Here is a 25,148-nt window from a genome sequence, read left to right on the forward strand (position 1 = left end):
TCACCAGTAAGGCGTTACAAGGTATTCTGGGGCCTGAGTAGGAAGGTAAGAAGCCCAGTTGAGACCATCGTGAGATCCAAGTTGGAAGTCACTTTTTCCACCTCAGCCACATCCCACCGCAAGTACGAAGTACATATACTCTGTTAAGACCCAGCTAGGTACTCATTCTTGGCCACCTAGGTACCTACGTAAGACTACACCCCTGAATCCGGATATGGCATCTACCTGTGATCAAGTAGCATGCCCCTGACTTGAGGTGAGTCCTGGACGACATCCATCTGCTTCCATCTGCTATTGAATTCTCCCCATGCAAGAAGAAGAAATTACATGTCCAGTATCCAGATATAAAAGCCCGCCCTACCAAGTATCACGAGCCTGGCCGCCGTGGATGTTGATACGTACCAAGGCGGTGGCTGTCCACGATGTGTGAATTAACTTTGAAGAGCCAGCCTGAGGAGATGTCAGTACCTACATGCTGCTCTCCCCTGGTTCATATACTTCGTACATGACGTCGTGACGACTCGGCTGCTCTAACCCATATGCCACCATGCACCCTGAAGTCTTCACCAACGCCGCTAACATCGCCGCCGAATCTCACGAGAGCATAACTCTTCCGTCACACTAGCCACCAAGTATATGAGCATCTGCCTCAACGAGGAGGCCAAGATCTACGAATACTGAATGCTGCAAGTAGGGATGGGTTCATATTGACACGGACGAACCGCCTTCTTACCCCTGATACCACTCCATCCCCTGTCCAATACCAGAGACCGTCGGGGTTATTTGAACGGGAGAAAGCAAAGGCTGGAAATGCCAGTAAAGACGATGCGAGTGAATGTCGTAGAACGGAAACGCCTCTGACGAAGCGCCGTAAAATCCAAGATTAACTCTCAGCCACAATGTTATCCAACCTTGATAGACACGACGGAGCGCCTCGGTGTTCACGCTAGGGGCCGCCAGGAATACCCTACTTCTCAGTATTTATTATGTTGCCTCTGTCTACCGAGAGATTGAAAAGTCGATTTCTGTTTCTGTCTTCTTGTGCAGTCCTTTCAGACTCAGAAGGCTCTAATCCGTTGTATATTTCGAGTTGGCCTTGCCATCTTCACCTACCCCATCGTCCGACTCCTGCCCTGAACACCTAACGCCTGATATCCCGACATTATAGTCCTACAGAACCTCTTGCACTCACCAGAGTGCATGGTCATTTCATGAAAACTCGTACACCCCATAGTCATGTTTGTATCCCCCCAAAAAGGCCCACCCAGCTTATATAGTCCCATAACTCAACGCCGACGTCTCTTTAAGAGACGGACCAAAACCTTGTGGATTATAGGATGCACCTTAGTACTCCATCCCCCCGAAACTTTTATTCCTTGTGAGCGTGGCACGCTGTAAGCTGACCTCCGGCAAATGTTGATGGCTCGCCTGGAGGTTGGGGCTCGTCCTGGATAGGATGGGCTCCCCTTCCCCCTCTTCGGCAGCCGACACACAATCCCCCGGCGCCGACGTAGTCTCGTGGATTCGCGTCACGAAGAAAGACGAAATGAGCACCGCAATGCCGCCCAGTGCCAGGACGATAGACATCGAGCGGTCTCCGGGTGTGCCGCGCGGCTTCTGCCAAATGCGGAAGACGATACTGGACCCGATGGTCGCGATCATCTGCGGTGCGGCAATCGCCATGTTGTGGATTCCCAGTATCACCCCTGCCTGATCCATCTCGTCATCGTCCTTCTGCGCAGAGCCGTGCTCGCCATCTTGCCAAGTATCCCGAGGCCTAGGGCCGCCTCCATCTGTAGCCATGCCTCGACTTTGATTTCTTTGCTTGCTGGCGCGCAAAAGGGCATCTCTTCGGCTGATCTCAGCGCTGATGATAGCCCACGGTGCCCACAGAGTCATCGCCCAGGTGATACCCGCCAGACCTATCAGGACCGTTGCTGCCTCCACCGTCCGCACCAGAACGGTACAGAACATACATACGGCGAAGAGTACAAGTGATCCGAACCAAGCTCGCTTGAGCGTGAAGCCCGGGATGTGAAGTCGGTCAAGCCACGACCACCGGTTGTGCTCCTTATGCCCGGAAATATTATCCGATTCGGCCGTGGTCCCCATTAAAACCGGGTGACTGTCGTAGGTTGGCGCGATGAAGAAAGGGAGGAAGACATTGGTAAGTAGGCTGACCACCGAATTAACGAGCAGGGCAAAGGTACCCACTCGGGTCGCTTGCTCATACAGCTCGTCGAGTTCCTCGGGTGACATGTTGGGATTCTCCCGAAGATATGGCTCAACGTAGATCTCGCCAATGTAGGAGGACGTGTAGAAGAGTAGAGGGAAAAACCCGATCCAGGCGCAAAACTGGACTTGACAGACCCTCTTGATCTGAGGAGGGAGTCGCTTGACAGAGGCAAAAATCTGGGCGAAGAAAGAAAAGATACCCGCCATATCCCTGGTAGGGGTTCCGTCGAGGCGCGGGTCTCGCTCTTTGATGAGTGATGTGCTGAGGGCAACCGTCGTGCCCAGCGCAATGCTTGCCAGGGCGCACAGGACTTGGAACTGTGTGTTGCCGAGGAACCACAGATACACGGGCAAATTTACGTAGCCTGCGCAATATCCTACAATATTGCCCAGCCCTGTGAGTCTGCTGGCCATGGCGTTGACTGCTTCCTGCTGATGCGCCGGGGCGCAGTCAACCATGAAAGCTCGAATGGCGGCCTGGACCGTGTTGATGGCGAAGTCGAGAATGTAAATTCCGATCACGGCCGCACCGATAATTGCCACTTTAACGGGGTGGGACTCGGGGTCGGCGCCCAAGAGGGATAGTAGGCCCCCAACAATCTCCTGGGTCCAGGCGAGCAACAGTAGGGAGACGATCGTCGCCAGGGTACCGCCGATCATGAAAGGTTTGCGTTTTCCCCAGGGGAGCCGGCAGTTGTCACTTAACATGCCAACGTATGGCTGAACCAGGGTCCCCGTGAGCGGGCCAGCAATCCAAACCAAAGCCATGAGTGACTTGCTCAGCCCGAGGGAGAGCAGATAGGGGGACCCATTGGACAGTTCAACCGACCAGGCGATCTGAAGACCGCCGATACTGATGGTTAAGAGAATCAGGTACCACAGGCTTTTGGTCTGTTGAGAATAGTCATGGTTTTCCGATGTAGCGTCCCTATTTTGCAACCGTTCCTCCTCTGTGCTAATATCAGGGGAGAGCAAAGGTGACCTCTCGCCCGGGCCGTGTGGATTCTTGACGTCGGCAATGGAGACATCTCCGGCTGTATTTTGGGGCGACCTCGCTCCCGAGCTGTTGTTGATGCTGGGAGGATGCTGATTCCAGTGGTTGGCGATCATGCCATTTCGCCCGAAAGGCGGCGGAGTCGTGGGCGCTGACATGGCTGCAATCCGGCGGCCAAGATGCTCCCGCAAAACGATAGAGATGAAGATTGATTCGGCGTGAGGAGAGACAGAGAGAGTGTGTGATTATAGGACAAGGCAATCATGACTCAGCAGTCCAGTCCGACGAAAATCAAGACGGCCTCGAAACCGAGAGCTAGGATCGTGGGTGGAAGACCAATTAAGACCGGACGGAGACGAAGTGCAGGATGAAATGAACAAGACAAGAGGCGAGAGGTGAGTGGAAAAGAATGATGATAACGAGAAATACGTAGGGAGATGACCCGGTTATGTAAAGGGAACGGACAAAATGGCCGAACGTGATCCGTTATGGAAGCCGTTGCGTCACGAGATCGAATTAGCATCAACCACGAAGCACACGGCAATTCGATGCTCTATACTCGCGTGCCGGGCATTCGCCAAGACCACTACCCCTGGCCAAGCCAATCAGTTGGATGTTGTGTGGCGGTTCCTGGACCAGCCCATGCAACACTGTCGACGTTTGGCTGTATGTCTAGGCTTGACAAGATGGACGAATGGGAGGGCTTCTCCCACGCGGTGGGTGTGCTGTAAATTGTAATAGAAGACAGATGATTCAGATACCGATATATCGATAGATAGTCGAAGACGAACGTCGAACAGCAGGACAGCAACGTCGCCGTCGAAGGATGTCAGGAGGGTACCGACTTGCAATTCCGGCGTACAGCGTCAGCCCCGAGGTGCTGACAGAGAGACGGGATCGTCACACAAAGTCTGACAGGAGAGACTGACGCCTGACCTGAGCTGGTATGGTGACTGTCTGTGTTGTGTAGTTACCAAGGCAGGCCCGGGAAATGGAATAGGGAGAAGGGAAAATACAGAACGAGAGATGAAATTTCTTGGTAAAGAAAATGAAGATGAAAAGAGGAAAAAAAAGAAGAGAAAAAAGAGGAGTAGGGAGTCCGTTGTCGTAGCTTGATTAGGAATGTACCCACCTTGCCCATCTCCTAACGGGAACTTCCATCTTTCAAAGGTCGAAAAACAGTATGAAACGGTCCATCGAGTACTCGTCTAACAGCTGATGCTCCATCTGGGTGTGGTCGACAGTTAAAAAAGTTCGAGACCTCGCGCATACGTCATCCACCGCCAGTCTGTGAAGTCATGTCATTGTAGGTGGGTACGTCTCATACCTGTCAAAGTACGTTGTACCTCCTCCGCATCTACCCGAGGACCGACCGTCGTTATTGGTAAACGAGCTAGAGTGTGGGTCCGAAAGTGAAAGTAATCAGTTGTTTATTACATAAGAGCGCTTACAATGTACACTACGTTGTACCTAGTGTGGAGGCCCGCATGACGGGCATTGCCGCACTGGGCAGATCGCTCATCCGTACAGACTAATAAAAGCTCGTCAAAAGCCCATGGAGCCGAATCCGTGGGTCTTGACAGTGTGAAACAGCAACCTCTTTCGCACAGATATGGGTGGGTGCATGATGAAGAACCAATTTGGTCCATTGCCGCTTGTCAAACGGCATGGGTCTGCAGACGCTGATAGTGGTAATTGCGTGTGAAGTTACAGCAAAATGGCACAAGACGTTTACTTGCGCTTGAAGAAGCTGCATCCACCATCACAAGCACCACAGGAACACTTCAAAATGTGAGAAAAAAAAGACTGCCGTACCGTGTTACTTCATGTGATTTCCCCAGCAGGTACCAAGTAGGCGTATTTTATGAGGAACTCCTCGGTGTGCCTCGTGTCATCGGTCAGGTGGCTTTGAAACCACCGCCTACTAAAGAAAGGTTAGCGGTCCCACATAAAGTCCTAGTACCGATACTTCTTTCGGGCCATTTCACCCCTCGAGAATAAACGTTCTTTGCAGAAGGCTCGCAAGCTTTGGTGTACCGGAACTCTAATCTTGCCTAGTTTAGTTCCCGCCCGCTCCACCATCTGAGACCAATGATGTTGGCTCGAGTCTGATAATGCGCAAGCGTAACCTGGTATCTGGAGCTCTTCTCCTAGCAAGTTGCTCGGCTTTCCCTTTACCACTCTTCCATGCCAGAGGACTTGAAACTTCGTATCGATTACCCAGTCAACACGTACTGCGCGCCCGTCGCACCCTGTGCCAGAGACACGTTTTGCTTCTCACCGTGTTGATGACAGCTATCGCGACATCTGTCTCACGGCGTTCTTGCTCGTCGTGTCCCGACTAGTGCTTCCCCCTTTTTTTTTGTTTTCCCAGGAGTTTGTTGATATAGACTCGACGAACTCGGTCGTTGATCGCAATGGTGTCCTCGTCAGGCATTGTCGAGGCTGCCGACCAGCTTCTTCGTACGTTCCGGACAAACAAGTTCCTTACACACCGGCCGGGATATGGCTGACTTTCGCGCAACAAACAGGCCGGGCCGTAAGCCCTTTGGACGATGACTCGGATAGTGCGTCGCCAACCCTCGATATCGTTGTTGAATCGCGCAAACGACCCCTGTTCACGCATGTTGACTGACTCCCGATGCAGTCCCCGAAGATCAAAAGGAGGCTCTGGCGTCATGGGCCCTCTTCATTTCGATCATGCTCCTGATCATCGCCTTTCTCGCAAGCTATTTCCTCCATGAAAGGAAGATTGAGGCTGTCCACGAAACAGTAATTTCCATTTTCGCAGGTTCGCCCCGGTTCCCTCTCTCTGCATGGGAGGCCGTCCTCTTCTAACTCGAACTCTTCCTCCCCAGGCATGACCGTTGGCCTTCTGCTGCTCATCACATCCGACGATTCGATTCGCAACCTGATCAGCTTCGACCACCAGATCTTCTTTAATCTGCTCCTGCCACCCATTATTCTCGGGGCGGGCTATGAGCTGCATCAGGCCAACTTTTTCCGCTACATAGCTCCCATAGCAACCTTTGCTTTCGCCGGCACCTTCTTATCTGCTGTTGTCATTGGCCTCATTCTGTGGCTGTATTCCATGACCGGGCTCGAGTCTCTGAAGATGAGTTTTGTTGATGCCATCTCCGTCGGCGCCACTCTCTCGGCTACGGATCCCGTCACCATATTGGCCATTTTCAACACTTACAAAGTCGATCCGAAGCTGTACACCATAATCTTTGGCGAGTCGATTCTGAACGATGCCATCGCCATTGTCATATTTGAAACGGCTCAGAAGTACAAGGTCCACTCCTCCAAGCTGAGCTTCATGAGCCTTTTCGAGGGCTTTGGTATCTTCTTCGTCATCTTCTTCGGCAGCTTGATCATCGGTGTCCTCGTCGGTGTTGCAACCGCTCTCCTCCTCAAGATGACGTACATCAGACGATACCCCAAGATTGAGAGCTGCCTGATTGTTCTCATCGCCTATGCCACCTACTTCTTTTCCAATGGCACTCACTTATCTGGTACGTGACAGCAACAATTGAACCTCAAAACACCTCTCTCATTATGTCGTCTCTAACTTTGAATCAGGTATCGTCTCGTTGCTCTTCTGTGGCATTACCCTGAAGCATTACGCCTATTTCAACATGTCCCGGAGGACGCAGCTTACGACCAAGTTTCTCTTCCAAGTACTCGCTCAGCTATCGGAGAACTTCATCTTCATCTATTTAGGTCTCGCCTTGTTCACCGATAACGCCCTGCAGTTCCGCCCTCTGCTCATCATCATCACTATCCTGGCTGTCTGTGCGGCTCGATGGGTAGCCGTGTTCCCTCTGTCCTGGGCCATCAACTGGACCATTCGCTATAGGGCGCGTCGCAGAGGCGCTGAAGTTGGGGACGAGCTTCCGTATAACTACCAGGCTATGCTTTTCTGGGCCGGCCTGCGAGGAGCCGTCGGCGTTGCGCTGGCCGCGCTGCTTACCGGGGAGAATTCGTACGCACTCAAGGCTACCGTCCTAGTCGTCGTGGTCTTGACAGTCATTATCTTCGGCGGAACAACTGCCCGGATGTTGGAGATACTCGGCATTCGCACCGGAGTTGAAGAAGTTGACAGTGACGATGAATTTGACATTGAAACGTTTGCTGGCGGTAGCTACTACAAGCGCCCCGGCGTGGGCCTCGAATCCATTGCCCGGGACAACGGTAACACTTCGCTAGAAAATCTAGGAGCCCGGGGCAACCGGAGGGGATCCTACATGTCTGGCCACAGGTCCCCAAACCCGCTTCGGCGCGCTTCGAGCCATGGCAGGCAAAACGCAGAGGAGAGGGCGGACTTGCTTAGACGGAGCGGGAACACGACGGACACCGACGTCGATAGCGACATTGACACCTCGGACCTACCACCACCCGCACACCGGCCATCTCGCAGACACGCGAGCCCAATGCTCACGCCGGGGACGTCGCAAGCCGGAGGCACTTTGTCCCAGTTTCAATCCGAGGCCGCTTCTCCCACGAGTGGCGCGTTCGCTACCCCGCCAAGTGTTACGGCCCGTTCCGCTATCCGCCAGCTGTGGCAAGCCGAGGACCCGGCGCTGCTTCTCAAGCAACTTGACGACGACTTTATCAAGCCAAGGTTGCTTCTTGATTCTGGTAGCCGAAGTACTCCTGATTCTGGGTCGTCTGGCACACATGGCGGTGGTGCTTCTGGGTCGGGCCGAGAGCCGTGGGGGAATTGAGATTGGTCACAGTTACACTGTTGGCCAGAGGCTATGGTGTTGTCTGCTTTCTACGTAATAAAGATGATAGGCATTGCCGGCTTGATGCAACAGGCTCTGCTTCAGGCCGCTTGTTCAGCTTCGTGAGATCGGGGTTGAATGGGATTTCTGTGAACTAAAATACATCCACATAGCGTTAGGTGCGCCATAACGGGGAGATCATGAAGCTGATCGATCTTAGACTAGCCGTTTCCCATTCTGCCTGAGCTGTGTTCTTACCAACTGCCCTTCAGGGCTTTTTACAAAAGTATTCAAATCCTAGGACACGCTCAACTGACCTGAGTCATCATCTTGATTAGTAAGTTCGTCATGTGAGTATCGTACTAAGTACAGGGGTAATGATTAGCGCCAAGTAGGCGCGCTACTCCGCCTCGCGGCTTTCCGCGGCTTCTCGCGGCTGTTACAGGTTACATCTGCGAAGATGACGTTGGAGCCTTGACCTCGCTCCATCATGGCTCGTCAACCGATAACAGCCTCCCATCAGACCGCGCACCATGTCAACCGCGCGACTGACATTCCTGTATCCGCACTTGTCCCGAACATTACGACTGACCAAAACCTCTGCCCAGTCGGCGCGGGCGTGTCGGAGACGAGCCACTGAAGCGAGGAAACACGGACGATATGCTGCATTCTCGACGACTCCCGCGCCGCGGCAACCACCCATGTTGCGGCGGCACGGCAAGGCCGTAGAGCCGCCGCCATTAGGGGACGAGACGACTTTGAAGCCTGCGCAACCGCGCTCGACCACGGAGACGCTGTCGCCGGTGGGAGTCCCGGGCCAGGGCCATGCGCAGGCGGCCGAAGGACCGGAACCGATACAGGCCACAGATGTGCAAGGTGGCAGCAGTGGAGGCAGTGGAGGTGGTGAAGGATTCAAGTCCTCCACGTCCACGCCGGAGTCTGTTGATAAGGAGAAGAAAGCGGCGTCGGAGGCGCGGGAGGAGGCCAAAAAGAGCGGGCCGCTTGAGGTCATGCTGCATACCAAGCCGGATGAGGGGACCGGCACACGGCAACACCCCCATCTGTCTCCTCCGCCCTATGTTCACCATTTTGACAGTTATTCTCTCGTCAAACAGTTGGAGGGCGGGGGCTATTCGCGGGAGCAGTCGATCACGGCCATGAAGGCCATCCGCGGCCTATTGGCGCAGAACCTAGATGTCGCGCAGGACAGCTTGGTCAGCAAGAGCGACGTTGAGAATGTAAGTCAGTGGAGGAAGCCGGCGGCCCTATGTTTTTTGTTGAGGGGGACTGAAATGACCGAATTAACCCTCTCGTGGCTCGATGTGCACGACTGACCGTCATTCCAGGAGACGTACCTGTTCCGGGCAGCTTGTTCGGAGCTCAGCACAGAGGTGAAGAATAACCGACGGATCGCGGACGAGGAGATGCGGCGGCAACGGACGCTACTGCAGCACGAGGTCGACATTTTGACCCAGTCGATGAATCAAGAGCTTCTCACCCTCAATGATAACGTCCGGGCGATGTTTAACGACCGCAGGATTGCCGTACGGGAGGAACAAAAAGCGGTCGAGAGCACTGTGAGTCTTGTGCTGCCCTTGGTATCCCTTAAACCTCGAGCTAGGGTCTAACCAGGTCGGCTCCAAATGCAGATTCAGCAAATCAGTTACAAGATCAGCATATCACTGAGCAGCGACGCGAAATCGGAGATTGAGGGCCTGCGCTGGGTACTCATCCAACGGTCCGTCATGGGAATACTCTTCATGGCAGTCCTAACGCTCGGCGCCTTGCGATACGGCACGTACCTGAGTCAGGAGCAGAAGAAGGGCGCGGAACGGCTGCAAAAGCAGGCGGAATTGTTAAAGGCTGCTGATGCGAGGCGAGATTATGCCTCTGGCCCTGACGCAGCTGAGATTCTGGCGGCGAATTGAGCTGGGAGGACGGCAAGGGCATTGGGAGTTTGACTTGCATAAGGGGAGAGGAGATGCTTGATTTGCGACATATAGAGCAGTGGACGGATAGAGTGACACAGGCACCACGCCACAGGTTTCCTTTGTTATGAGGTGGTTTGCATTACGATTTATGGCATGGGGCTTGGCCTCGGGAAAGAAAGCGAGTATAGACGAAGGCTTGACTAAGGGTGCCTCCTCCGCCTAGACGGGCATGGGTAATGGACAATCCACGCTTTCTCTTTCTACTACCTGGGCACACCGTGATATCCCATATTCTATAACTCGTGTGAGGGACCCTGATCCCACCGCTGCCTGCTCGGTGCCGTTTAGGTACGGCCTCTAACGGCCTCCACTCCAAGGCCAGCAGCCACAGTAGATCTTCTGCCAAGTTCTTGTGTTTGGTTCTTAAATTGGTCAGAATACAAAGCGAGAAATGCCGGCGACAAGTCGTTTGTGAAGAACTGACCAACGTTGCCGACTACCAACGTCTTTCCTCTTGTCACCGAGATATACGGGGGAGTGTAAAATACCGAAGAATCGCGAATGTGTAACACTAGTGACGCCCGCCAGAAACAGTGTCCTTTTTGTCACGATTGAAGGCAGTAGGAGTTGTTCTACTCCTGACACAGGCACTTGATATCCGTTGTCCCAGCTATACGCGCAATAGAGGTCATATTCAGGGCATAAGAGGAGAGAAAGGTGGCGCAAGACGACCCTTCGCCATACTCCTCGAGTCTCTGTATAGTTTTCTCCACCCTCTGCAGGATCTCACTCCATTTCAACTCTTGAATGACGTAAGACATAAGAGTCCGTTGATATGGTTAACACCCAAAGAGCGGCGTAGTAGGAGGCAAATTCAATTTCTTGTGAATTTCTGAAGCTGAAGGGGTTGTGGTTGAAGATGGGAAAACGCGGTCAGTACGCGTTGGCGGGGTAATCCAGAGTATACAGTATTCGGAATCTAGCAGAGACTGTATGGGGTACTCCGACTTTTGCTCGGCACACTCGCACGTCATATTAAGGTTAACGAATGTGTCTACACGGGTACTAAAAAGTGGGACTCTTGACAGATCCCGCGAGCTGTTGTGTCTCGATGGAGGACAGGACCTTGTTCAAATCCCGTCCACAGCCAACAACAACAGAAAGTGCTCGACAAGTACAGCGACCAATTGGCGATACACGACAAGGCTGGCCCGTCCTGCCGACTCCAATGGCACAGGAAACAGCCTCATAACCTCCATTGACTCCTGGTCCTCCCCAAGTTGGACCCCCATGGCACCATCGAGCCGTCAACGTTCGACACCCTCGACCGAGTCTAAAGCTATGGCGGATCGGTATGCGCAAGCGAAGCGTGCGAAAGAGATGGAGGACACAAGAAAGAAAGATGCGAATACGCCCGCTGACGAGGCAGAATCCAAAGCCCTTGAGCTCCAGCGCAAAGCCCTCGAAGCACGCCGCAAGACCGAATACGGGCGTCGGTGGTGGTGGACTGTCGGCTTCTGGACATGGATGCTCTGCATACACGCGGCCGGAATAGTCTTTTTTACGAGTGGGTTTCTGTTGACGAGGTTGGTCTTGGACGAAAAGTCGAGCTGTGACGTGCCGCCGGTGGATCTCCCCTCGAGCTGGAAAGGCCGAGGGACCGTCGAGGGCGGGTGCTGGCATCCCAAGTCCTTTGATAAGGCTGTTGTCATCGTTATCGACGCCCTCCGCTACGACTTCACCGTCCCCGTACAAGACGACGCCCCCTTTCACAACGCGTTTCCCTTCCTGTACGAGGCCGCCGTGCAATATCCTCAAAACGCCGTCTTGCGACCCTTCATCGCCGATCCACCGACGACCACCCTTCAGCGGCTCAAAGGGCTGACCACCGGCACTTTGCCAACCTTTATTGACGCGGGGAGCAACTTTGCCGGTACAGCAATTGACGAAGACAACCTGCTGATGCGGATGAAGGAGGCCGGAAAGCGCATTGCGCACCTGGGAGACGATACCTGGCTGTCCCTGTTCCCGGGCTACTTTGAGGCCAATATCAGCCACGCCTACGACAGCTTCAACGTCTGGGATCTGCATACTGTTGACGACGGCGTTATAGAACATCTCGCACCTCTTCTCGAAGACCAGCACAAGGGGAGCTGGGATTTCCTTATCGGCCATCTGCTCGGAGTGGATCACGCGGGTCACCGGTATGGTCCCGACCATGCCGCCATGACGGCCAAGCTCCGACAGATGGACGAGTTCATCCGCGACATTGCTTCGCGCATCGATGAGGACACCCTCCTTGTTGTGATGGGCGACCACGGCATGGACAGCAAGGGGGACCATGGCGGTGAAAGCGACGACGAGGTGGAGGCCGCTCTCTGGATGTACTCCAAGCGGCCATTTTTTGGCAGGACCGAGCCTGAGCATGCTCAGCCCCCGGCTACGGCCAAAATCCGACCCGTCAACCAGATTGACCTTGTGCCGACCTTGGCGCTGTTGCTTGGAATCCCCATCCCCTACAACAACCTCGGGGGTCCCATCGAGGAAGCCTTTGCTGGAACGCAGGGAAATGCATGGGAAAACTTGGCCGCGGTGTCGCGAATCGCCGCGGCGGGAATCCGGCGATACCAGGATTCATACTTTGCCGCCCGCGGTATTGACAGCTCCCCTTCAAAGCAAAAGATGGATGATATTTGGAGCAGGGCAGAACGGTCTTGGGGGGCAAGGTCGTGGCGGGATGCGTACCAGTCCTTCACGGAGTTCCAGGACGATACGCTCTCGATCTGCAAGGGACTCTGGGCGAGGTTTGACATCCCCAAGATGGTAACGGGCATCGCCATCATGGCCGTCGGGCTCGTCTTCCTCCTGCTATACTCCTCTCGTGGCGAGGACGACGACTTTGCAACCGCAGACGAATCAGAACTCGACTTGGTCGAGAAGAAACTCGAGCTGCGAGGCTTCCAGTCCGATTCGTCGCCGTCTTATAAGACGCGCCACAAGAGTATTGTGGTGGCCGCTCTGGTAGGCGCCGTCCCCGGGGCGATTGCCGGCGCGACAGTATCGCTTCTAGCTGGGCTTGATGACCTGAGCTACGCCGGTGCGGCGGCAGCTCTGGCCAGTATCCTGGCCGCCCTGGCATCCATGCTCGGAGCCGGCAAGAGAATGGCCGATATTCTGCCTACATCGGTCTGGGGTTGGCTTTCGGTCATCTTCACCGTGAGCCAGTCCGTTGGCTTCGCGTCCAATTCGTATACTATCTGGGAAGATTCCATTCTTCTGTTCTTTCTCGCTACCTTTGGCGTGGTGAGCGCCATCTCTTCCTTTTCCATTCCTTCCGTCAAGGACCGCACTTTAGGCGTGTACCATTCTGTTGTCTTTGTCGTCCTGGGTAGGGTGGCATCCTTCTCGAAGCTCTGCCGGGAGGAGCAGATGCCCTACTGCACCTCCACGTACTACGCGTCGGCCACCTCTTCCACGTCGGCGGTTTGGCAATTGGCGATTCCATTCGGCGTCGCCGTGATGCTTCCAGCCGTCATCAAGTCGTTTCTACTTCCGTCCCGGTCCTGGGAAGGCCTCGGCCCAACCTGGATTGGTACTATTTACAGGTCCGGACTTTTCATGGCCGCCATGTACTGGGTGCTCGACGCCGTCGATAATGGCAATTGGCTCCCCAGCCTATCTTCGCACGTCCTCAAGTCGATTGGCGTCTACCTAGCGCAGCTTACTCTCGCCCTAGCGTTCGTCGCCGGCACGACGGCGTTCATTTGGGCCCCACCCCTGGTGTCCGTCTTCACGACAGCCAGCCCGACCGGCGCTACGCAGCTCAGGGTTCTCGGCTACGGGAACGCTAATGGGGCGAGATACCTCCTTCTGCCGCTCAATATCCTGGGAGCGTGTATCCTCCTGTCGAAGCCAATGGGAGGTGGCGCTCTTGCCCTCGTATTTTGGCAGATCATGTCGTTGATGGAAATCGTGGACCTCAACTCGCTATCGGGCGAGGCCATCGGCCCTGTCATGCTCGGGCTTGTTGGCAACTTTGCCTACTTTAAGACGGGTCACCAAGCGACGCTGAGCAGTATCCAGTGGGACAGCGCCTTCATCCCCCTGTTCTCGATTCGTTACCCGTGGAGCCCCATCGTTGTCGCCCTGAACACGTTCGCGGGCCAGGTCATCGCGGTGGCAGCACTTCCACTAGTCGTTCTTTGGAAGGTAGGACCCAAGAGGAAGGGGGTCCTGGAGAGCACGAGCAGGGCCCTCGGGGCCCTTGTCGCCTATTTCGCGGTGGAGTTGATTGCGACGATGGCGTGGGCCGGTCACTTGAGGAGACACCTGATGCTGTACAGGGTTTTCAGTCCTCGATTCATGATGGGGGCGGCGGTGTTGCTTGTCGTGGATCTGGTAGGAATTCTCGTTGCCCTGACGGGTGTGAGGGCCAACACTTTCTCCGTCAGCGAAGTGTTTGGGTGGGTAGACTGAAAATAGAGGAGGTGAGGGCAGGATGGAGCTCTCACGGTGCGTTGTGTTTGTGTAAGCCAACATCTGGGAACCTCAGGGGAACCTGTATAGGAATGCCATCGGATCCAGGATTGGAAGGAACTCGAATCTCAGGCGCATGGTTGGCATGTAATGCGGATTTACTATAATAGATATGATACACTTAATAATTGAACGCTGGGTTTATTGAAAATACCAAAAGCCTCTACATAAGGGCCCTTACACGCTGCTTTTGAGGCCAGACCCCTGAAGTTGTCGTGGGATGGGGAGCTAGGTATTAGTAAGCCACATGGGGGACAAGTACCCACGCACTGTATCAAGTAGCGGTGATGTACTGTATGACTAAGTCCCTCAATTGCTCCACTTTGAATCAAATTGGGCAGCCGCACGGGAGCTTGGGGAAAGTGCGAAAGCACAGGGCAGGCCAGGTCGGGACCATCCCGTCGTTGGGTCGTCTGCTTTTTTTTTCCCTTCTTTTTTCCTTCCCGCCACCTTCCAACCATTTTGATAACTCGAATCGAGCCTCCTCCGCGCCTTCCTACCCAGGACGTTTCCTCTACAGACTTCATCAACCGACGTTGTCAATACCCACGTATTTCTCACACCTCTCCCTATCACCCGACGACTTGTGTCTCCTGCCACATAGACGCCTCTCTTCCGCCGCAAATACGACTCTTTTCTTTTTCCCTTCTTATCGTCAAATTTCGCCACCCACATTTCTCCGTCTCCGGGCCAACTTCTCACGATCACCGCATTCTACTCGCATCTTTGTGTGCCCCTCTTAATTTTTCACTTCCATCCCGATTATCCTCGAACCCGACTTGACCTTACCGAGTAACCGATATTATCGGTCCGTATCGAGTCTTGAAGGTGTGTGATGCCAAACCCCATTGTCCCCACTTCTTTTCTCTACACTACAATTTAAACAATAGTTTGCTCGCAACCCACCCACTGACCTGTTTTCCGGAAATCCAGCCATTCCATCTACCCGATAATTCGTTTCTCTCAAATTCATCTTCGTCAACCTTGCCTCTTTGAGTCTACAGCTCATCTCTACCTCCCCGAGTTTGCTTGCGCCAATCCAGACATAACCCGGCAAAGACGATATCTGAGCAATCATGGCGGCCAACGGTACCTTCGCGAACCAGGACCAGCTGAAGGGCAACGGCGAGCCCACGCCCGCCCCCTCCACTGCCGAGCCCACCTCCTCCTCCAGCTCCAGCAACCTCAGTAAGGATGAGGTCGGCTGGTACTTTGTCGAGCAGTACTACACTACCCTCAGCAAGACACCCGAGAAGCTTCACGTAGGTTCTTGCATCTCCACCTATTAGGAGTACGGAGCATGTTGCTAACTAGGGCTTCAGTTGTTCTATGGAAAGCGGTCTCAGTTCGTTTATGGTAAAGAAGCCGAGGTTGCTAGCGTTTCAGTTGGAAGAAGTGTGAGTTTGTTCCCTGCCGCGCATAGCCTGCCCTGTCTCGAGCTGCCGGTTAACTCGTCAATCCATGGTAGGCCATCCAAGAGCGCATCAAGGAGCTCGATTTCCAGGACTGCAAGGTCCGCGTCACCAATGTCGACTCGATGGCTTCCTTCGACAACATCGTCATCCAGGTTCTTGGCGAGACATCTAACAGGTCCGGCGAGCCGCAGAAGTTCGCCCAGACCTTTGTTCTCGCCCCACAACCCTCCGGTTACTTTGTCGTCAACGACATCCTTCGCTTCATTAGTGAGGAGGCAGAGGAAGAGGCCACCCTGGAGAATCGGGAGGAGCAGGCGCCGGCCGAGTCCGCCGCGGCTCCGGAGTCTGAAGTGAAGGCGGCCGGTGAGCCAGCCGAGAAGGTTTCGCAGGAGCAGGTTGAGGCCGAGGCTACAAACGTTGAGAAGAAGCCTGAGGAGGCCGCCGCGGCGGAGGCTACCCCGAGCAACGGCAAGCCAGCTGAGCCTGTTCCCGAGGCTGCCAAGGCCGAGGCTGCTGCCCCTGCTGAGCCTCAGGTAGAGGCTGCGACTACCCCTGCCCCTGAGGCGGCTGCCCGCGAGGTTGCTGAAGAGAGCGCGAAGGAGCCAGAGAAGCCCGCCGAACCTAAGCCCACCCCCGCCGCCCCTGCTCCGGCGGCCGAGAAGCCTACCCCGGCGCCGGCTCCTGTTCCGGCCAAGCCCATGTCATGGGCCAGCCGTGCCGCCGCTGCCGTTGGTCCCAAGCCTGTCGTCCCCCTCGCCAAGACGGCCGCCCCTCCTGCTCAGGCCAAGGCAGCTGCCCCCGCCGCTGCTGCGGCCCCCGCGCCTACTCCTGCTCAACAGCCGACATCTCAAACACAGCAGCCTGCCGAAGCGAAGGAATCCTCGCAGGGTGCCGCTGAGTGGCAGTCGGTCACGGACTCGAAGCGCCAGAATCGCCCGCAGTCCGTCCCCACACCAGCTGAGAACCCTGGAACCTTGGGTTACGTTAAGTATGTGACGGAGAAGGTGAAGACGGAGGACCTGAGAGCAGCGCTCGCTAGCCACGGCGAGCTCACCTACTTTGACATTAACCGCACAAAGGTTGGTTTTTCCGTGTACATGGTTATTTTCCTTTGTCAAGGATGTCGGGACTAATAAACTGTGCAGAACTGTGCCTTTGTCGAGTTTGCCACGCCGGCCGGATACCAGGCTGCCGTAGCCGCTAACCCTCACATCGTCAACGGTGAGAACATCGTCGTTGAGCCCCGCCGCCTGAAGGCGGGCGGATACGCGGGTGGTAACTATGGCGCTGGCCGAGGCGGTGCCGCCAGCCGGGGACGCGGTGGCTACGACGGTCAGCGATCCGGAGGCCAGGGCGGTGGCAGGGGAGGCTTCGGTGGACAGGGTCGCGGCCGGGGCGCTCCCCGTGGCCGTGGTGCCCCCCAGGCCACCAACGCTTAAATCGAATCCGCTCCTGCAACGCCCCATGCGGCGGCATCTGCACGGCGCGGGGTCCCGTCATCACTAGCGACGGCTCTTGGGCGGGCCGATCCTCTCCGGCCGACGAAGCAGATTGTTGCGAACCACGGTTCTCCTCAGACGAGGACCAATGCTCTCTTTCGATGTCATCGACGCCAGTCATCTTCGGCTCTAGATGTATGGCGGTATATACGGAAAAAGCCTGACTTGATGTAGGCACAAAGTTTCTATCGTCCGTGGGCCACTGTTTTCATGGGAGTTTTGAGTCGGAGGCGCGAATCTCCCTTTTTTTATTTATCATCTTTTTTCCCTTTCTCGTCTCGTTACGATGGTGCCCGTTATCCAAGCATGAATTCTTCAGCATATGCATTTTCTGTGCGATTGACTGGCCTACGGTGAGGCGTCGATGCACGTTCGACAAATGTTTGGACGTGGTTCATTCGACGTCGGGTGGGGAGGGGGAAGGGCAACGCTGTACATTTGATGAGAATTCGGGGATGGGAAGGAGGGACTATCAGGACACGGAAGCGGCATATAACGGCGGACGAAGCAAAAACATCAGTGTACGGTATAATGGTACAAAGGAAAAAGGGGGTTTCGGTAGGGATGGGACGCGGCGTTCCTATTGTACTGTATTATACCAGTCTTTAAGGGTGGGTAGGGGGTGTAGGAGGGCCTACCTATGGTAGGTCGGCCTGGTGACGCGGAATGAGAAGCAGTGGTTAGAGATGACCCAAAAGTTCAACGAGCTAATATATATGGGATCGTGTTAATGAGAGGCAGAGCAGTGGATATGGACTCCTCTGATGTGTCGTGGGTCGCGATCAAGCAACATTCGAACTGCTGAAAGAAGACATGAGATGATGGGGGTGGTTCTGTCTGAAATCAAGATGATCAGAGATGGCTTTTGACTGGCATACTCGCCCCAATCTTTACGCCACTACGAGTGGGCGTGCAGTTGAGGGTGCAAGACATATATATATATATATAGGCAAAGGACACGCATTCTTGGTCCGTACGAAGGAGAAGTATGACCATCAACATCAAGTATCACCGGAACAGGATGGTGTCATTGCCCCCCTGGCTGGAGCGGAACCAGCAAGCCGGCAACGCCGTGTCACGAGGGGTGTCTGTCCCAGCTGACAAAAAGGTGGCTTGCATTCGCATCCACACACTCGACTTGACTACTACGACGTGCACAGATTCCGCGAGCACGCGGCACGCAGTACGTTGTATGTCTCTACCTCAACCTGTACTTCGGAAACCAGCTGCCGATTATATTGATCGGGGGAAGAGGGGGAGCGGAAACTGTCAGGGGCGTCCTGGGCCGTTCATCACCGGGCCAAGACGTGAGCGACACCTTTTTCGTCGTCGTGCAGATGGCGGCGGTTGTTCCATGGTGCGTGCCAAGGTGGCTTCCTATTGTAGCTATGCGAGACGCTAGGGCGACGGCGGAGTGGACGGGCCCATCTTTTACGGCATGGAAGCCTGATGGAATGTTCTTGGGTATATAAGTCATGGGCTGCTAATGCAACCTTGGGGCGAGGAGGGATGGGTGGAGAGAGGGCGTTGAAGGAGGATTACCATTAAGCGGCGGGTGGTTCCCTCTCACTCAACCGGCCTTTTGTTTGCAGGATTCCGGAACTATCCGTACGTACATGGCAAAGCATTGATGGCCAAGATGAAGCATTGGCAATTTGTTCGTACGACGGTCGCTTTCACAGCCATGTTCCCCGGAGTTGATCCGTGGAGGTGATCCCTGGAGGACGATCGCGCACTACGGAACGATCAGCCAGCCACCCGTCTTTTCTGTGGACCCGTCTGGTCCATCGTTCGGATGCAAGACGCGAACGAAGTACGACGTAGAAGCAACAGTGTTCTTGTCTGTTGTTTCACCGGGCTCCCTAATGGATGTACGTACTTTGTAATACCTCCTGCCATGTCTGGTTGTATTTTCCTTGTTTATTATGTACCTACCTATCTACGGTACTCGATTACTACCTACCCGGAACGGTCTAGTTTGGAGAGAGCCATGTAGCGTACGACACTCGCTCGTCTACTTCTCGTACTCACTCCTCATCCATACGGCCCAGACTGTACGGATACAACGCTCCACCGTTCCTGGCCTTGCTTGCGTCCACCGCACTACGAAGGCTATATCGGTAACCTTCGTAGAGTTTCATCGTACGTACCAAGTAAGGTGCTTACTGCAAGGTACTGTTTCGTACCTTTAGGCAATGTACCTACTTACAGTCAACCTTTTTCGGACCTCACCGTCCATCATTTTCGATGTACAAGTCGGTCGACATAAAGTCGAGCAAATGTACCCACGTACGCGTGCCTATTGGCGTGGAGTTGTAAGTAGATTTGCTCGACAGTTGTGTCTCGTCACTGTACTCAGTACACTAGCCTCAGTCTACTCACCGCCCTTAACCCGCCCGTCCTCTTCCAATCCCTACCAGGGAATGCTCATCATTTCATCTCTCCTCCATCTCGTCTTTTTTCCCCAGGTTCGTGTCGCATCCCTCCCGCAAATACGTTATACGTTACATCCCCATGTTGGCCCGGAATCCCCAACGCCCTATTAGGGCTCCACTTGGTCCGGCCATCGATCCCCTTTGGCTTCTTCTTCTCCGGCGTCTTTCCACTTCTATGTATCCCTTCCCTTCTCCCTTCTCGCGCACCACCATCTGCCGACCAGGGATCTTTGACCTTCTCTATTTATTCCACTGGACTACTTCCGCCTATATATGGGGTTTATTTCCACAGCTCCCATTGGACCATGTCCTGTAGGCTGTTGGTCAGCCTTGGCGTGCTTTTCCCCCCGAACCTCCCGAACCCCCCGTCCCATGATGACGCCCGTCCCGTCCTCCCCTGTCCATGGCCATTAGTCACTAGTGCCCCCGTTGTTTGTTCGCGTCCCGCGCCCTCCCGCCAGCCACATCTCTTGTCATTCCTTGGGTCGAACTGGCGACGACACCGAACTCGGCAGGCTCGAATGCCCGTGCTGTTTTGTTTGTCTGAGAAAACTTGCCGTGAACGCCTTTCTCACCTGTCGTCGTAGCATTACAGATTTTCAGGTCAACCATTTGTCTCGAAATTCTTTCGTTTCTTCCTCTTCCTTACCTCCTTACCTCCTAGTTGTCGACGATACCCGTCGGGTGTGACGGTGGTGTCTTCTCATCATGTCCATTGGAGTCGCCTAGTAAACAACCCCTTTCCACGGCTTTGCCATCTGAACACTCCCCATTCTCCCGGCATCGTTTCGGAATTGGGCCCAAGGTGGACGAGGCCACGTCTTCCTGACCGCCGCCGCACATTCGTGCTGGCCGGGGCCCATCCTCTCTTCCGTCCCGTCCTCCTCTACCGCCCGGGCCTACCTCAACTCTGGCCCACCATCATCACCCGAGCCATATGACTTCGCCCAGCACCGACGGCGGAGATGAACCCTCTACCTCAGCTGGTGAGGGTCTATCCCCCCAGAACGTATCCGGACGACGTCACCGTCGGCCTTCCGTCGAAGAGGACTATTTCTACGAGCAAGTCATGACGGCGAGTCCACGCCGCCCTCCCGCCGAGCCGCCACCGCCTTACAAGTCTGTCGCTAGCCATGGAACCTTTTCGGGGACAGAGCCCAGGAAAGTACCCGGCCACGTCCTCCCGCCCTATTCCACCGATATCGACCTCCAGGGCGTCTGGGAAATCAAAACGGAGATCGAAGACGTCAACAAGCGTGCCGAACGCCGCCAATGGGGTACCGTCTTGATCGAGCTTCGCGGCACCCTCCTCAAGCTGTACAGCGTCAAGAAGGAATGGGCCCAATGGGGATGGGGCGTCACCAAGGACTGGGTGACCACCATGTCTCCTGATAACCCTCCTTGGGCCCGCAAAGGTTCCCTACTTCGAGTGTATACCCTTCAACACGCAGACGCCGGCATCGCCGCTGACTATAAGAAGTGGGTTGTTCAGTCTACATCCACCTAACATATGTTGATTTTTCCTTTCTTTTTATCTTTGACTGGCGAACTGATTGATACGAGGCAAGACGTCGCAATGTGATACGCCTCCGTCTCGAAACAGATCAGCTCCTCATAGCCTGCGTCGAATCCGCCACCTTTGTAAAGTGGCTCGATGCCCTCTTTGCTGCCATGGCCATCGCGGAACCCCTTGAGGAGCGGGAGTTCCCTCCCGATCAGAGCATTCCCAGGGCCCAGCGGTCTCGTTGGCTCCACACGTCTAGCCGCCTGCCAGGGAGGCGCCATTATCCTATTCCGACGCCCCGCCCCCTGAACCAGCTCCGTCTCACAACAGCGAATGGAGGCGATGGTTTCAGGACACCGTCTCCCGGCGACTCGCCGTCCCAGGCGTCCAGCATGAGCCTCGCCCTCGATGTAGACCCGGACACCGACCCGTGGCCGTCGCCCGAACCCCAGATCCCGACCCCACCCCTGCCAGTCCAGTCACCCACTTCCGCGCCTACCTCCGTCCCGGGCTCGGCTGCTGCTTCCCATCGCGGACGGATCCTATCCGATCACCCTTCGACCCGTCCGTCTGTCGCCTCTCCCTCTGCTGCATCCATCTATCGTCACCACGCTACTGCATCCATGACAGACCTCTCTCGGCCCTGGCACGCACCATCGGGAAAATGGACATCAGGTCATGACACCTGGTCAGCCGAGGATGACATTCGATACGCAAGGTTATGCTTTTCCGTCCTTCTGCACCAGAGCCCGCGAAAATCAAAGCACGTCGTGCTGAGGGGCACACGATGGTTCGTGGATTGGGAAACGGGACGCATGATTAGAGTCCTGCCGCCCCGATATGGCCAGTTTGACAATGACCGCCATGGCCGGAACATTACACCAACATTGACCGTACTGCCATTGGGGACGGGCGGGTCCCCATAATTTTCTTCCACTTTATCATGGCTTTTATGTCCCATTTGTTCTTACATGATTCAATGTCCTCGGGATATAGCATAGATTAGACAGTTATCCCACAGCATATAGCAGGGCGTCTATTTATCTGGTGGCGGCGCTTGGAGCATGGTTTGCATCGAGACAGTACACGCATGGTTGGTTTGATACTGCACCGTGTAGAGGGTGGCATTTATAACAGGAGTCTACCTGGACGAGTGTACATACTTTTTGAATCGCGCCGCTCGGAAATTCATCGCATCTCATGGTATCACGTATCATGACAATACATTGCATGGGTATAAATGGCGATTTCCTTCTTTTGAGCCTTCCAGTCCTTCCTCCGAGCCCATGTAGGTCATGGTTTGCGTAGGAAAGACTCGGAATGGTTCGTCCGTAGCATTCATTGCCCGTCCCACAAAACTCCAAGACGCCCCTGATACACTTCCCACGTTCCAATATAATCAGGAGTCTTAGCTGGACCAAAACGCCATTCCCAAACCAATAATATCCCATGCGAAAATAACCGAGTTATGAATAAAAAAGACGGCAACATACAAAACAGAAGGGAATAACAATCAACTGGCAAAACGGCCCCATCACGCACCCGTCATCTCGGCATCAGCCTGCCTCGACTCGGCAGCGAGATCGGCCCCAACCTCAGCGAGGAGGGCGTTGGCGCCGTCGACGTCGGCAACCGCACGGTCGAGTTTAGACAGGAGGGACTCGATTTCGGCGCGCTGGGCCTTGATGTCGGCGAAGAGGGCCTCGTTCTCGAGCTTGGTGTTGGCGAGGGCCGCGCTGAGACGGGCGTGGTGGCGGGCTAGGTGCGGGTGGAGGTGGGCGTCGAGGATGGTTTCTGGGGGGAGGGTGTGCGGGCTGTACATTGGTCCCCGGTTAGCTGGATGAATTCGGGTCAAGGGGAAGGTAAGGGGGGGAAGAAACTGTACGGGATGGGTTCGGGGGCGTCGGCTGGGGCTTCGCGGCGACGGGCCTCGGCTTCGGCGTTGAGGGCTTCGAGTTCGTTCAGTTTGCGGATAACGTCTCGTTCTTCCAGGATGGCTTCAAATTCTTTCTGAATGCGCGAGGATTTATATTAGCTCTGTTATGTTCCAATCCAGAAGAAAATGAGCAACAGAAGATGGTCGTCTTTCGCGAGATCCTCCCCCTTCTTTTCGTTTTTCTTTTTCCCCAGTTCTTTTCCCCTTTCCAACTCGTATAATATTCTACCATCGGATAGAGACTTGGGAGCCAGGGCAGACACTCACAATGCACCGATCCTCAAGATAGTCGACCATTTGCTTCTGGACATTGCGCAGGGCGTTCGGCGCGTAGGTCGCGATAGTGGGGAAGCAGGTCGCAAAGTTGTCGTAGTTTACGCGCGAGAGGGTGCGGTTGAGGGCGCCGTGATACATCTCGATGAAGCGGGTTGCACGGGGCCCCGGCGTGATGGGCGGTTGTTTTGGTGGGGGAGGAGCGGAAGCGGGTGGCCTGTCTTGTGGTTGTTGGTCGCTTTGTCGCGGTTGTTCAGGTTGTGGTTCGGATTGCTGCTGTGGCTCGGTGTCAGGCCCCGGGGCCGCCACGGTCTCTGGGTTATCGGGAGCTGTATCCATTTCTTCAGTTGAGCCTGGCAGTGCAGGCACCGACGATGTTGCGTGGTCCGTATCTGGGTTTGGTTGCGCCATTGTGATACTCTTTGTGAGGTGGTTGAGAGGAGAGGGGGAGGAACGCGACGCTGTCACGGGAATCGCGTTTGGAAGAGTGGGGTCCGATTTGCACCCCGCGACATTGACGTCTCATCATGTGACACAGTACGAACATAAAGATGAGTAATCATGTTATTTCTCCCGACAGAGTACCTAGGCGACTGTACTCATGAGACGCCCAACACTCACACCAACTCGAGTATCAATACGACTGGCTTCTTCATCAAAGGGACGAGCAGTAGAGGCGTCACCAACAGAGCCAGATTTTATTCTTCATCTAATTAGTACGCGGAACCTTCGACTGAACACGTTACATCCCATCTTACCAAGCCCTAGAACTCCAGCATCGACTACCTACACCATGACCACTCGTACAGCTCAACTACCATGCAATTCACCCCTCAATGCCCTCGATATTAACATTACCACCTACTTTCTCACTAAACATATGACTCTTTAGTCCCCCTTCGCAATTACCAGTCTCTCTCAGTACCGAGGTCGTCCTGTGTCTGGGTCGGGCATGGTCCCATATTGGTCACGGTCATGCCAGGGACGATACCCATGTTGACATCCCAGGCCGTGACATCAGCCCAGTAGTGGCAAATCAACGATCCATACTCGTTGCAGTACTTCTTTGCACAGTTCATCGGTTTGGTGGCAGTCTCAGCAGCCTGTCCCGTCGTCGTACTGTCGTAGACTTTGGTATCGTCCGGGTGCGAGAGAATCGAAGTAACCGTCGCGGTGGGGCGATCTTCGTCGTGGTAGTTTTCGCCCTGGCTACCGTAGACGTGGGTCTTGTCGGCATTAGGTTGAGGCGTCTCGGAACTCTGCGTGCAGGGACCGACAGCGGTGTTGATCCAGCCGGGGCGGGGGCCCTGGAGGTCGTCCCAGCCGGTGATGCCGGCCCAGTATCCGCACATGGATATGCCATCCTGGCACCACGCGTGGGCGCAGGATATGGGATTCCCGGATCCAGCGGCCGAGTTCGAAAGGTCGTGGTCGAGTACGGCTGGAGGTGTGATGCCTGGCAAGGCTGCCCCAAGTACCGAGACGGCTAAAGTGAGGAGGGTGGAAACAATTTTTACGACCATGTTAGCCAGTGCCCGGTGGTGAGTGTCGTGACGCAGCGTTTATTCGTTGAATGGTAAGATCGAGAGGGCGTTTTGATCTGAAGTCTGGTGGTTAGACTTGACCAGCAATAAGGAGACGAGATCGGGAAGCTGAGGCATCC

At 54.9% G+C, this 25,148-nt stretch overlaps 8 protein-coding genes across 8 annotated transcripts; 5 read left to right on the top strand and 3 right to left on the bottom strand.

The window, feature by feature from the left end:
• Nucleotides 1-1,344: 1,344 nt before the first annotated feature.
• ACRALDRAFT_2110574 (uncharacterized protein) lies at nt 1,345-3,345 on the bottom strand (the record flags this gene model as incomplete). Its single annotated transcript, XM_071023487.1, has 1 exon — nt 1,345-3,345. The coding sequence occupies one exon, from the start codon at nt 3,343-3,345 to the stop codon at nt 1,345-1,347; it is 2,001 nt and encodes a 666-aa protein (XP_070872369.1).
• Nucleotides 3,346-5,609: 2,264 nt separating this feature from the next.
• Nucleotides 5,610-7,956, top strand: ACRALDRAFT_1083012 (uncharacterized protein; the record flags this gene model as incomplete). Its single annotated transcript, XM_071019390.1, has 5 exons — nt 5,610-5,692; nt 5,761-5,796; nt 5,877-6,020; nt 6,088-6,744; nt 6,812-7,956. The coding sequence occupies exons 1-5, from the start codon at nt 5,647-5,649 to the stop codon at nt 7,954-7,956; spliced, it is 2,028 nt and encodes a 675-aa protein (XP_070872370.1). The 5' UTR covers nt 5,610-5,646.
• Nucleotides 7,957-8,409: 453 nt separating this feature from the next.
• On the top strand, nt 8,410-10,160 carry ACRALDRAFT_1077553 (uncharacterized protein). Its single transcript, XM_071018657.1, has 3 exons — nt 8,410-9,194; nt 9,303-9,533; nt 9,606-10,160. The coding sequence occupies exons 1-3, from the start codon at nt 8,490-8,492 to the stop codon at nt 9,882-9,884; spliced, it is 1,215 nt and encodes a 404-aa protein (XP_070872371.1). The 5' UTR covers nt 8,410-8,489; the 3' UTR covers nt 9,885-10,160.
• Nucleotides 10,161-11,177: 1,017 nt separating this feature from the next.
• On the top strand, nt 11,178-14,363 carry ACRALDRAFT_1044288 (uncharacterized protein; the record flags this gene model as incomplete). The annotated part of the gene is made up of 1 exon (XM_071015349.1): nt 11,178-14,363. The coding sequence occupies one exon, from the start codon at nt 11,178-11,180 to the stop codon at nt 14,361-14,363; it is 3,186 nt and encodes a 1,061-aa protein (XP_070872372.1).
• A 1,136-nt stretch (nt 14,364-15,499) lies between these two features.
• ACRALDRAFT_2043787 (uncharacterized protein) lies at nt 15,500-17,277 on the top strand (the record flags this gene model as incomplete). The annotated part of the gene is made up of 4 exons (XM_071021379.1): nt 15,500-15,685; nt 15,746-15,820; nt 15,892-16,917; nt 16,984-17,277. The coding sequence occupies 4 exons, from the start codon at nt 15,500-15,502 to the stop codon at nt 17,275-17,277; spliced, it is 1,581 nt and encodes a 526-aa protein (XP_070872373.1).
• Nucleotides 17,278-20,709: 3,432 nt separating this feature from the next.
• Nucleotides 20,710-22,202, top strand: ACRALDRAFT_2029208 (uncharacterized protein; the record flags this gene model as incomplete). Its single annotated transcript, XM_071020578.1, has 2 exons — nt 20,710-21,251; nt 21,341-22,202. 2 exons carry the CDS (start codon nt 20,710-20,712, stop codon nt 22,200-22,202), a joined length of 1,404 nt encoding a protein of 467 aa, XP_070872374.1.
• Nucleotides 22,203-22,810: 608 nt separating this feature from the next.
• On the bottom strand, nt 22,811-23,824 carry ACRALDRAFT_1058173 (uncharacterized protein; the record flags this gene model as incomplete). The annotated part of the gene is made up of 3 exons (XM_071015935.1): nt 22,811-23,090; nt 23,162-23,286; nt 23,480-23,824. The coding sequence occupies 3 exons, from the start codon at nt 23,822-23,824 to the stop codon at nt 22,811-22,813; spliced, it is 750 nt and encodes a 249-aa protein (XP_070872375.1).
• Nucleotides 23,825-24,390: 566 nt separating this feature from the next.
• Nucleotides 24,391-25,008, bottom strand: ACRALDRAFT_1072137 (uncharacterized protein; the record flags this gene model as incomplete). The annotated part of the gene is made up of 1 exon (XM_071017939.1): nt 24,391-25,008. The coding sequence occupies one exon, from the start codon at nt 25,006-25,008 to the stop codon at nt 24,391-24,393; it is 618 nt and encodes a 205-aa protein (XP_070872376.1).
• Between the last annotated feature and the right edge of the window lie 140 nt (nt 25,009-25,148).

Source organism: Sodiomyces alcalophilus (genome assembly GCF_042370955.1).
Source record: "Sodiomyces alcalophilus JCM 7366 unplaced genomic scaffold ACRALscaffold_7, whole genome shotgun sequence".
In the NCBI taxonomy this organism is placed as follows: Eukaryota; Fungi; Ascomycota; class Sordariomycetes; order Glomerellales; family Plectosphaerellaceae; genus Sodiomyces; species Sodiomyces alcalophilus.